A 13,440-nucleotide genomic window follows, 5' to 3' on the forward strand; every position below is an offset into this window, starting at 1 on the left:
ACCTAGGGAGTCATACACCCCCCTCCTCTCACACGATCTCCGTCATAGCACACACACACACACACACACACACACACACACACACACATTACGTGACCTTCATACACCCCAGACACAAAATTAAATCCAGACATTGTGAAACAACTCACTCACTCATGCATGCACAAACACACTACACTACACACACACACACACACACATACACACACAAACACGCACGCAAACCTACACGCATGCAGTTGTACAGGACTGCTCTTGAAGAGATATGGGATATTACTACTCACACTGCAGACTGCATGGCTATTCACAGAAAAACAGAAAGACAGCATCCATGTGACGTACTGTAAAACCTGGAAGTCCCTATCAATAGATATTAAAGAGCCACCAACCATTCCTTTTTGTGAGGAACATATAACTGACTTTTTAGATATGTTTTTTATCATATGTTATTACACAAATATGTATATATATATATATATATATATATATATATATATATATATATATATATATATATATATATTTATATTATTTATTTATTTGTTTTATTTGTTGTTTACTATGTACTGTTGTTTCTAAATTTGTAGTGTTTAAAAAAAATGTTTTTATGAAAGGTGCTTTACAGATCAAATGTAGAACAATAGTAGTACTGTCTTGACATTGCAATAAAGCATCGCTAGTATGGAAAGATATCATTTCCCTCATGTGGGTTTTAAATGACAGTGCCTCTGGCACTACGTATCTTAACCATGAATTCCATACATTTGACAATGACACCACTATTTGGCTCTGTCAAAATGTCACACTGCATGTCGTGGTCTGGTTCAGACTGTTCTAATTGGGTGTCATTGTCAAACCCCCCCACTGAAAGAGGTAATGAGCACCCCCCATCCCTTCATTTCCTCTCCTCTTCCTGTTACCCCCTACTCCTTGGTAATCACTAGATTGCATATCATCAATATTAATATATAAACTATTTGTAATTTAGGGTTAGATTAAGGTTTATGGTTAGGGGTAAGGTTAAGATTGGTCCTCTGTGGCTCAGTTGGTAGAGGGTGGTACTTGCAATGCCAGAATTGTGGGTTCGAGTACCACCGGAGCCACCCATATGACAAACGTATGCACACCAGCGGAGGCTGCTGAGGGGAGGACGGCTCATAATAATGACTGGAATGGAGTCAATGGAATAATATCAAACAGATGAAAACCATGTGGTTGATACCATTCCATTCACTCCATTCCAGACATTATTATGAGCCGTCCTCCCCTCAGCAGCCTCCACTGATGCACACATGACTTAAGTCCCTTTAAATAAAAGTATGTTCATAATGGTATATAACACACATAATACAATGCCACTTTACAACAGCAGACATGTAAATAACAGCAGACATGTAAATAAGAGAAAACGTAAATAACAGGAAACGTGTAAATAACAGCAGACATTTAAATAACAACAGACGTGTAAAGAACAGCAGACATGTAGATAACAGCAAACATGTAGATAACAGCAAACATGTAAATAACAGCAAACATGTAAATAACAGCAGACGTGTAAATAACAGCAAACGTAAATAACAGCAGACAAGTAAATAACAGCAAACATGTAAATAACAGCAAACATGTAAATAACAGGAAACATGTAAATAACATGTTTTAATAACTGTGAAATAGGACATGGTTACAAAAGCCTTTCACATTGTTTGTCTCACCTGAATTCTCTTGTGATTAAACACCAATTAACAAAACCAAGACCTATATCCACTTTATTTTTCAAAGCTTTGAATAACTTGAGAGACCTCCGCTGTGATGGTCAATAGGTTGAGAGAGCTCCGCTGTGATGGCCAATAGGTTGAGAGAGCTCCGCTGTGATGGCCAATATGTTGAGAGAGCTCTGCTGTGATGGCTAATAGGTTGAGAGAGCTCCACTGTGATGGCCAATAGGTTGAGATAGCTCTGCTGGGATGGCCATTAGTCAATAAGATAGATAGATAGATAGGGTAGTTTTGGCTAGCCACAACCCTAGGATTGGCCTTAACCCTGGTCTCAAGCCAACATTGTGGAACCACTGCTTAAAAGCAGTGTTTGATCAAATCAAATCAAATGTTATTTGTCACATACACGTGTTTAGCAGATGTTATAGCGGGTGTAGCGAAATGCTTGTACTTCTAGCTCCGACAGTGCAGTAATATCTAACAATTACACAACATATACCCAATACACACAAAAAAGTAAGGAATGGGATTTAAGAAAATATACAGTGGTGGAAAAAAGTATTTAGTCAGCCACCAATTGTGCAAGTTCTCCCACTTAAAAAGATGAGAGAGGCCTGTAATTTTCATCATAGGTACACGTCAACTATGACAGACAAAATGAGGAAAAAAAATCCAGAAAATCACATTGTAGGATTTTTAATGAATTTATTTGCAAATTATGGTGGAAAATAAGTATTTGGTCAATAACAAACGTTTCTCAATACTTTGTTATATACCATTTGTTGGCAATGACACAGGTCAAACGTTTTCTGTAAGTCTTCACAAGGTTTTCACACACTGTTGCTGGTATTTTGGCCCATTCCTCCATGCAGATCTCCTCTAGAGCAGTGATGTTTTGGGGCTGTCGCTGGGCAACACGGACTTTCAACTCCCCTCCAAAGATTTTCTATGGGGTTGAGATCTGGAGACTGGCTAGGCCACTCCAGGACCTTGAAATGCTTCTTACGAAGCCACTCCTTCATTGCCCGGGCGGTGTGTTTGGGATCATTGTCATGCTAAAAGACCCAGCCACGTTTCATCTTCAATGCCCTTGCTGATGGAAGGAGGTTTTCACTCAAAATCTCACGATACATGGCCCCATTCATTCTTTACTTTACACGGATCAGTCGTCCTGGTCCCTTTGCAGAAAAACAGCCCCAAAGCATGATGTTTCCACCCCCATGCTTCACAGTAGGTATGGTGTTCTTTGGATGCAACTCAGCATTCTTTGTCCTCCAAACACGACGAGTTTAGTATTTACCAAAGAGTTATATTTTGGTTTCATCTGACCATATGAAATTCTCCCAATCCTCTTCTGGATCATCCAAATGCACTCTAGCAAACTTCAGACGGGCCTGGACATGTACTGGCTTAAGCAGGGGGACACGTCTGGCACTGCAGGATTTGAGTCCCTGGCGGCGTAGTGTGTTACTGATGGTAGGCTTTGTTACTTTGGTCACAGCTCTCTGCAGGTCATTCACTAGGTCCCCCCGTGTGGTTCTGGGATTTTTGCTCACCGTTCTTGTGATCATTTTGACCCCACGGGGTGAGATCTTGCGTGGAGCCCCAGATCGAGGGAGATTATCAGTGGTCTTGTATGTCTTCCATTTCCTAATAATTGCTCCCACAGTTGATTTCTTCAAACCAAGCTGCTTACCTATTGCAGATTCAGTCTTCCCAGCCTGGTGCAGGTCTACAATTTTGTTTCTGGTGTCCTTTGACAGCTCTTTGGTCTTGGCCATAGTGGAGTTTGGAGTGTGACTGTTTGAGGTTGTGGACATGTGTCTTTTATACTGATAACAAGTTCAAACAGGTGCCATTAATACAGGTAACGAGTGGAGGACAGAGGAGCCTCTTAAAGAAGAAGTTACAGGTCTGTGAGAGCCAGAAATCTTGCTTGTTTGTAGGTGACCAAATACTTATTTTCCACCGTAATTTGCAAATAAATTCATTAAAAATCCTACAATGTGATTTTCTGGAAAAAAAATCTCAATTTGTCTGTCATAGTTGACATGTACCTATGATGAAAATTACAGGCCTCTCTCATCTTTTTAAGTGGAAGAACTTGCACAATTGGTGGCTGACTAAATACTTTTTTCCCCCACTGTATATATATGGACAAGCAATGACAGAGCGGCATGGACTAAGATACAGAAGAATATTATAGAATAGAATGCAGTATATACATATGAGATGAGTAGTGCAAGATATGTAAACATTATTAAAGTGACTAGTGTTCAATTTTTTAAAGTGGCCAGTGATTTCAATAGGCAGCAGCAGCCTCTAATGTGCTAGTGATAGCTATTTAACAGTCTGATGGCCTTGAGATAGAAGCTGTTTTTCATTCTCTCGGTCCCAGCTTTGATGCACCTGTACTGACCTCGCCTTCTGGATGATAGCGGGGTGAACAGGCAGTGGCTCGGGTGGTTGGTCCTTGATGATCTTTTTGGCCTTCCTGTGACATCGGGTGCTGTATGTGTCTTGGAGGGCGGGTATTTTGCCCCCGGTAATGCGTTCGGCAGACCACACCACCCTCTGGAGAGCCCTGCGGTTGTGGGAGGTGCAGTTGCCGTACCAGGCGGTGATACAGCCCGACAGGATGCTCTCAATTGTGCATCTGTAAAAGTTTGTGAGGGTTTTAGGTGATAAGCCAAATTTCTTCAGCCTCCTGAGGTTGAAGAGGCTCTGTTGCGCCTTCTTCACCACACTGTCTACATGGGTGGACCATTTCAGTTTGTCGGTGATGTGTACGCCAAGGAACTTGAAGCTTTCCACCTTCTCCACTGCGGTCCCGTCGATGTGGATAGGGGGGTGCACCCTCTGCTGTTTCCTGAAGTCCACGATCATCTCCTTTGTTTTGTTGATGTTGAGTGAGAGGTTATTTTCCTGGCACCACACTCCCAGAGCCCTTACCTCCTCCCTGTAGGCGGTCTCGTCATTGTTGGTAATCAAGCCTACTACTGTTGTGTCATCTGCAAACTTGATGATTGAGTTGGAGGCGTGCTTGGCCACGCAGTCATGGGTGTACAGGGAGTACAGGAGGGGGCTGACCACGCACCCTTGTGGGGCCCCAGTGTTGAGGATCAGCGAAGTGGAGATGTTGTTTCCTATCTTCACCACCTGGGGGCGGCCCGTCAGGAAGTCCAGGACCCAGTTGCACAGGGCGGGGTTCAGACCCAGGGCCTCAAGCTTAATGATGAGCTTGGAGGGTACTATGGTGTTGAATGCTGAGCTATAGTCAATGAACAGCATTCTTACATAGGTATTCCTCTTGTCCAGATGGGATAGGGCAGTGTGCAGTGTGATGGCAATTGCATCGTCTGTGGATCTATTGGGGCGGTAAGCAAATTGAAGTGGGTCTAGGGTGACAGGTAAGGTAGAGTTGATATGATCCTTGAATAGTCTCTCAAAGCACTTCACGATGACAGAGGTGAGTGCTACAGGGCGATAGTCATTTAGTTCAGTTATCTTTGCTTTCTTGGGTACAGGAACAATGGTGGCCATCTTGAAGCATGTGGGGACAGCAGACTGGGAAAGGGAGAGATTGTATATGTCCATGAACACACCAGCCAGCTGGTCTGCGCATGCTCTGAGGACGCGGCTAGGGATGCCGTCTGGGCCGGCAGCCTTGTGGGGGTTAATATGCTTAAATGTCTTACTCACGTCGGCCATGGAGAAGGAGGCCACAGTCCTTGGTAGTGGGCCTCGTCAGTGGCACTGTGTTATCCTCAAAGCGGGCGAAGAAGGTGTTTAGCTTGTCTGGAAGCGAGACGTCGGTGTCGGCGATGTGGCTGGTTTTCTTTTTGTAGTCCATGATTGTCTGTAGACCCTGCCACATACGTCTCGTGTCTGAGCCGTTGAATTGCGACTCCACTTTGTCTCTATACTGATGTTTTGCCAGTTTAATTGCCTTGCGGAGTAGCTACACTGTTTGTATTCTGCCATATTCCCAGTCACCTTGCCATGGTTGAATGCGGTGGTTCGCGCTTTCAGATTTGTGCGAATACTGCCATCTATCCACGGTTTCTGGTTAGGGTAGGTTTTAATAGTCACAGTGGGCACAACATCACCTATACACTTCCTGATAAACTCTGTCACCATTTCAGTGTATATGTCTAAATTATTTTCGGAAGCTATCCCAGTCCGCGTGATCAAAACAATCTTGAAGCGTGGATTCCGATTGGTCAGACCAGCGTTGAATAGTCCTTAGCACGGGTACTTCCTGTTTGAGTTTCTGCCTATAGGAAGGGAGAAGCAAAATGGAGTCGTGGTCAGATTTGATTGAACTTCGGCAGCCTAGTCCTCAAATTTGCTTTGTTAAAATCCCCGGCTACAATAAATGCAGACTCAGGATATGTGGTTTCCAGTTTGCATAAGGTCCAGTGAAGTTCTTTGAGGGCCGTCGTGGTATCGGCTTGAGGGGGGATATACACGGCCTTGACTATAACCGAAGAGAATTATCTTGGGAGATAATACGGTCGGCATTTGATTGTGAGACATTCTAGGTCGGGTGAACAGAAGGACTCGAGTTCCCCTATGTTACTACAATTACACCATGAGTCGTTAATCATGAAACACACACCTCCGCCCTTCTGCTTCCCGGAGAGATATTGATTCCTGTCTGCGCGATGAACTGAGAACCCATCTGGCTGGACCGATTTCTACAGAATATCCCAAAAGAGCCATGTTTCCGTGAAACAGAGTATGTTACAGGCCTTGATGTCTCTCTGGAAAGAAATCCTTGCCCGGAGTTCGTCGACTTTGTTAACCAAAGATTGAAGATTAGTGAGTAGAATACTTGGAAGTGGTGGGTGGTGTGCGCGCCTCCTAAGTCGGACCAGCAGGCCGCTCCGAGTGCCTCTCCTACGCCGGCGATGTTTTGGGTCAGTCGCTGGAATCAGTTCAGTTGCCCTGGGGAGAGCAAACAAAGGATCTGCTTCGGGAAAGTCGTATTCCTGGTCGTAATGCTGGTGAGTTACCGCCATTCTGATATCCAATCGTTTTTCCCGGCTGTATGTAATGATGCAAAACACTTTCTGAGCTAATAATGTAAGAAATAATACATAAAAAAACAAAATACTGCAAAGTTTCCTAAGAGCTAGTCGCGAGGCCGCCATCTTCGTCGGCGCCAGGTTCTCTAATCTGATTGTATACTGTAGGTGCAAGCTATAGGACACGTCTACTGTTTGAGGACTCGACTGTAGCAGCTTCTCAGGGTTGCCTATATATTGTTGGTAGGCCATTAACTATAGAGGGGAATAACAACCCCAGTATGAGGGGATGCTCCCAATGATTAGTCCTCTGTAGCTCAGTTGGTAGAGCATGGTCCTCTGTAGCTCAGTTGGTAGAGCATGGTCCTCTGTAGCTCAATTGGTAGAGCATGGTCCTCTGTAGCTCAGTTGGTAGAGCATGGTCCTCTGTAGCTCAATTGCTAGAGCATGGTCCTCTGTAGCTCAGTTGGTAGAACATGGTCCTCTGTAGCTCAGTGAGTAGAGCATGGTCCTCTGTAGCTCAGTGAGTAGAGCATGGCTCTTGCAACACCAGGGTTGTGGTTTAGATTCCCAGGACCACCAATACATAACATGTATGCCCACATGACTGGATGAAAGCCTATGCATATGTTATTATTTATTGAGGAATGACAGGGGAATGACTGCAAGGAAGGGATGAAGGTTGAGAGGAGAGGAGAGGAGAGGAGAGGAGAGGAGAGGAGAGGAGAGGAGAGGAGAGGAGAGGAGAGGAGAGGAGAGGAGAGGAGAGGAGAGGAGAGGGAGAGGAGAGGAGAGGAGAGGAGAGGAGAGAGGAGAGGAGAGGGAGAGAGGAGAGGAGAGGAGAGGAGAGGAGAGGAGAGGAGAGGAGAGGAGAGGAGAGGAGAAGGTGTTGGGGCTGCTCTGTACCTTACACTACAATAGTATTGGCCTACCTTGTTTAATATAGAAACAGGAGACACATTCTGATGGAGAAAACCTCTAAATAATAGATGAACTACTGGCAGCATTCACAGGGAGGGATCACGGTTCTGTCTGTGAGGTAGACCACTCACACAGTATACACGCTCACATACGCACGCAAACACACACACACACACACACACACAAACACACACACACACACACACACACTTCCAATTGTTTGAATATAGGCCTACCATATATGAATACACCAATAATTATGGATTAGTTCAGCCCTTTGATTCTGATACAGTACAGTTATATAGCTAGTTCCTCTGAGCCCTCAGTCTGATACAGTACAGTCATAGAGCTAGTTCCTCTGAGGCTGAGCCCTCACAGTCCTGCAAGAAGTGTAAGAACTGTAGTGTGAAGGTGAGTTTCCCCCTTTAGTCGACTATGTAAAGTGCTTTCAGTACCTCCTTTAGCCTACTATATAAAGTGCTTTCAGTACCTCACTTGGTAGAAAGCATTGGGTAAAAAGGCGCTATATAAATCAAATCCAATCAACTCACGTGCCTCACGAGAGCCAGGGGAAAAAAGCGATTTGACTCGCGTGCCCTTACACACTTAATCCGGAGCCCCGGATGAGATAATGGAGTAGGCTGGTCTCTGAATGAGGATGGGGTGAGGGGAGGGGGGCGAGTGGAAGTGACAGTGGGCTGGGCATGGAGTGGGACTGTGGGAGGGGTAGAGTTTGGGGATTTGCGTGGAACGACAGCTGGGCCGAGAAACGGGCTATTTCTGGACCGGGATTTATATGTTTGGTTGCTACCTCAAATCCCGAGAGAGCTCCAGTTTGCTGCCCTATCAATGACTATAATCTCTCCTTTTTTGTCACCTACACAGACGATAAATTGATCACTTTTTAATATTATATTTTAAACCGTTTATGGTAACTTATGATGTAGGTTACCTACCGTTTTATATTAACATGAAATTGTGTTTTCCCACAGTTTTTCCTTCCATAACGCTGCATTTGTTTAGGCCATGCTCTTGTCAATACAGTGAGGGAAAAAAGTATTTGATCCCCTGCTGATTTTGTACGTTTGCCCACTGACAAAGAAATGATCAGTCTATAATTTTAATGGTAGGTTTATTTGAACAGTGAGAGACAGAATAACAACAAAAAAATGCAGAAAAACGCATGTCAAAAATGTTATAAATTGATTTGCATTTTAATGAGGGAAATAAGTATCTAACCCCCTCTAAAACAGAAAGATTTCTGGCTCCCAGGTGTCTTTTATACGGGTAATGAGCTGAGATTAGGAGCACACTCTTAAAGGGAGTGCTCCTAATCTCAGCTTGTTACCTGTATAATAGACACCTGTCCACAGAAGCAATCAATCAATCAGATTCCAAACTCTCCACCATGGCCAAGACCAAAGAGCTCTCCAAGGATGTTAGGGACAATATTGTAGACCTACACAAGGCTGGAATGGGCTACAAGACCATTGCCAAGCAGCTTGGTGAGAAGGTGACAACAGTTGGTGCCATTATTTGCAAATGGAAGAAACACAGAATAACTGTAAATCTCCATCGGCCTGGGGCTCCATGCAAGATCTCACCTCGTGGAGATGCAATGATCATGAGAACGGTGAGGATTCAGCCCAGAACTACATGGGAGGATCTTGTCAATGATCTCAAGGCAGCTGGGACCATAGTCACCAAGAAAACAATTTGTAACACACTACGCCGTGAAGGACTGAAATCCTGCAGCGCCCGCAAGGTCCCCCTGCTCAAGAAAGCACATATAGAGGGCCGTCTGAAGTTTGCCAATGAACATCTGAATGATTCAGAGGAGAACTGGGTGAAAGTGTTGTGGTCAGATGAGACCAAAATCAAGCTCTTTGGTATCAACTCAACTCGCCGTGTTTGGAGGAGGAGGAATGCTGCCTATGACCCCAAGAACACCATCCCCACCGTCAAACATGGAGGTGGAAACATTATGCTTTGGGGGTGTTTTTCTGCTAAGGGGACAGGACAACTTCACCGCATCAAAGGGACGATGGACGGGGCCATGTACCATCAAATCTTGGGTGAGAACCTCCTTCCCTCAGCCAGGGCATTGAAAATGGGTTGTGGATGGGTATTCCAGCATGACAATGACCCAAAACACACGGCCAAGGCAACAAAGGAGTGGCTCAAGAGGAAGCACATTAAGGTCCTAGAGTGGCCTAGCCAGTCTCCAGACCTTAATCCCATAGAAAATCTGTGGAGGGAGCTGAAGGTTCGAGTTGCCAAACATCAGCCTCGAAACCTTAATGACTTGGAGAAGATCTACAAAGAGGAGTGGAACAAAATCCCTCCTGAGATGTGTGCAAATCTGGTGGCCAACTACAAGAAACGTCTGACCTCTGTGATTGCCAACAAGGGTTTTGCCACTAAGTACTAAGGCATGTTTTTTAGAGGGGTCAAATACTTATTTCCTTCATTAAAATGCAAATCAATTTATAACATTTTTGACATGCGTTTTTCTGCATTTTTTTGTTGTTATTCTGTCTCTCACTGTTCAAATAAACCTGCCATTAAAATTATAGACTGATCATGTCTTTGTCAGTGGGCAAACGTACAAAATCAGCAGGGGATCAAATACTTTTTTCCCTCACTGTATATATATAAAATATTACAACAATATTAATAATGGCCAAATTATAATAAAATAAAGAAAATGTGTGATTTTTGAAATCTTCAAAATGTTTTGATTTATGCTTCGATTCAGGGTTTCGACAGGAGGCTGCAGGAGCTTTAAAATGTAAATGACTCCTGCCTGAGTGTCCAGTCGACCTACGGAGAATCTGTCTGACGTAATAACCTATAGGCCTAGCCGACCCACGGAAGTTCATCTGGCTGGAGCACCACACTACTTTTAATTATCTAATAAATGCAATCAATCAATTAATAAACCTGGCAAAAGTAATTTGAAAGACCTCTATTGATTTGTCAATATTTTCAATTTTAATCACAGTCTAAATATCCCAATGAGTTCATTCTATGCCAAAATGATGGACATTAAGCCTAATGTGATGAAATGTTCATGTTCAAAGATGATTTTGCGAAAACAGTATGCATATCTATAATTCTGGTCATCATAACAATAACTGGTGCTTTAAATTTTTTGTACGCCATATATGCCTATTTTTTGTCTTAATACAGTTAAACGTTACTAAATAAAAATGATTGGAAAAATTAATTAAACGTGACCCCTACAATTGAATAGCGAAAGGTAGGCCTATAATCCGCACCTGCAGTTGCAGGGGAATTTTAAAATCCTGTCCCAACTATGTAACATGCTTAGAACCACTGCATCGAACCGTCAGGTTGACTGTAGACTACTTGATTGAACATGCGACAAAAACTTTCGAACAAGAGAGGTGATAAGGATTTGCAATGGGTATTGTTCTCTCTCTCTCTCTCTCTCTCTCTCTCTCTCTCTCTCTCTCTCTCTCTCTCGCTGTCTGTCTGTCTGCCACCAGCACCGGGGACCATCCATGTTACATGAGGCTAATCTGATTCTCTCTATTCCTTTCCATCTGGACAACATTCTCAATCGGCCAGTGCGCGTCAATTACGCACGAAAATATTATGTAATCACAGCTCTTGGAGCATGACAGGTCCCAGACCTGGCACGCACTCTCAGCTGAAACCAAGAGTGGCACATCTCACCTGAACGCCAAGACCGAGACAATCTAGGTAGCCTGCAATCCAAGGATTGGGGTCAATTCGAATTGAAAGCAGTCAATTTAGGAAGTTAATTCAAAATTCAAAAATTGAACTTCTGAAATAAATAGCTGTTAGGCATAGGCATACTTTCCAGTTTATTGAGAAGTCATTGAAAATGTATGCCCTTTTTTCAATAATTGAATTGGAATTTCTGTTTAATTCCTGAATTGACTGCATTCAATTCGAATTGACCCCAACCCTGCTATAATCAATGTACACCACTACATTTCGATTGGAGTACTGCACAATGTTATACAGCCTATCCGAATTGAATTTGATAACATACACTTTCTCGATTTGTTTTAGTTTTTCTAGTTTTATGGTGATAATGTCCGCTCCATCTCTGAGTGCACACCAGATGTTGCCATTTTGTCTGTGCCCCTGAGCGCACACTGTCCAAACGAGTCCAGGTGCGCCTAGCATACAGTCCGCGTCACTGAGATCCAGTTATCGATCGTGCGCTATATTGTCTGAGAGTGCCACTTCTTTTTAGTCACTTTCTCGAACAGTTGCCCTTTTGGCCTTTGAATATCAAAAATAAAAGTTATAGGGTGGTAAGTAGTGGGAATGGGTAGCAGATGGTGATCAATTACCGCAGCCTATAGAAACATCTATTTTCAAAAAACGGTTTACATAAAAATAAGGCAAGCCATAAGCAATTGTTAAGAAGTTAAGGAGGTACCTGTGTATCTTTCCCAGATTCTTGGCTGCAACCGCCTTAAACCTGTCTGGTCGGATCTCCATCCTCGCGACTCCCCGATCCAGCCGGTGTGCTATCCCGCGCGCACTCCAGCTCTAAGCGCAGTCTCTCTCTCTCTCTCTCTCTCTCTCTCTCTCTCTCTCTCTCTCTCTCTCTCTCACTCCATTAGTCCATCCCTACCACTTCTTGCGCTCCGACACAACAGAAATTGCACAGCTTGTCATAAAATGTATATTTCTAAATACAATAGCCTACATTTAGATTTATCCTAGTCTAGCCTATAGGCAGGCCTATCTTTATCATTGTACCAATTCGGAAAGTGACTTTTTTTTTTCACAGGGTAGCATAGCCTACACTACCCACTCATAGCCTACACTACCCACTCATAGCCTACACTACCCACTCGAAACAAGATTGTTAGAGCTCTCATCAACCAAATGTAGGCCTATCTATAATTAGGGGTAGCCTAGGCCTAGTCTCTGCTAATATCAAAGCCAAGGCTGCCATTTTAAATTATTTTAATCAACGGACATGATAAAAGTAATAAACGTACTTTTGTCGTTATGTGATTAAAAAACACGATACTAAAACTTTCCATTTATTTTTGACGCGCTGCATCTTCACAAGTCTCTCCACTCAGCGCGTGCATGCCGCCATCTAGCGTTCACATTAGATGGCGACAGTGTTTATGACGCAATTATCTCTCCTTCTTCACAAAGTGTGCAGTTGTTAACTTCCCCTTCACCGATTTGAAGGAAATCACTGGTAAAATAAATATGGTGGAAACTCCCTCTAGCCTACATGCCTCCACCAATCCAATGCTTTTAGATTTGTGGGAAGTAGCCTAGTGAACGAGAGTAGGCCTACACTTCAGGGGAAGGGAGGTGTTATTGGGAAGAGTATTAGGAGCGGCCAGGGGTAGGCTGCCTAGCAGGACCATAGTCAGCAGCAGTTTAAGGGAAGTTCCACAGGTTTTCATTTTGACCTTTTTTCAGCTTCAGCCTACCCACACCTTATGCAGCCTACCCACACCTTATGCAGCCTATCCACACCTTATGCAGCCTACCCACACCTTATGCAGCCTACCCACACCTTATGCAGCCTACCCACACCTTATGCAGCCTATCCACACCTTATGCAGCCTACCCACACCTTATGCAGCCTATCCACTCCTTATGCAGCCTACCCACACCTTATGCAGCCTATCTTTGTTTGGATTTTTAAATATATGATATTTCAGTTTCTCACAAAACTGACAATGAAGTATCTATATTATATTCTACTCTATTGTTCTATTCTAAAACAGATTGCCTCT

At 43.6% G+C, this 13,440-nt stretch overlaps 1 protein-coding gene across 1 annotated transcript in view; it reads right to left on the minus strand.

Annotated features, from left to right (window-relative positions):
* The window catches only part of LOC123482635 (vesicular glutamate transporter 1-like), a 40,615-nt gene extending 28,206 nt beyond the window's left edge, over positions 1-12,409 (minus strand). The window contains exon 1 of the mRNA XM_045211026.1: positions 12,108-12,409. Coding sequence (XP_045066961.1) covers positions 12,108-12,169 — 62 coding nt within the window. The 5' untranslated portion in view covers positions 12,170-12,409. The remainder of the gene's footprint in view (positions 1-12,107) is intronic.
* Positions 12,410-13,440: the final 1,031 nt, after the last annotated feature.

Source organism: Coregonus clupeaformis, chromosome 35, assembly GCF_020615455.1.
Source record: "Coregonus clupeaformis isolate EN_2021a chromosome 35, ASM2061545v1, whole genome shotgun sequence".
Classification (NCBI taxonomy): domain Eukaryota; kingdom Metazoa; phylum Chordata; class Actinopteri; order Salmoniformes; family Salmonidae; genus Coregonus; species Coregonus clupeaformis.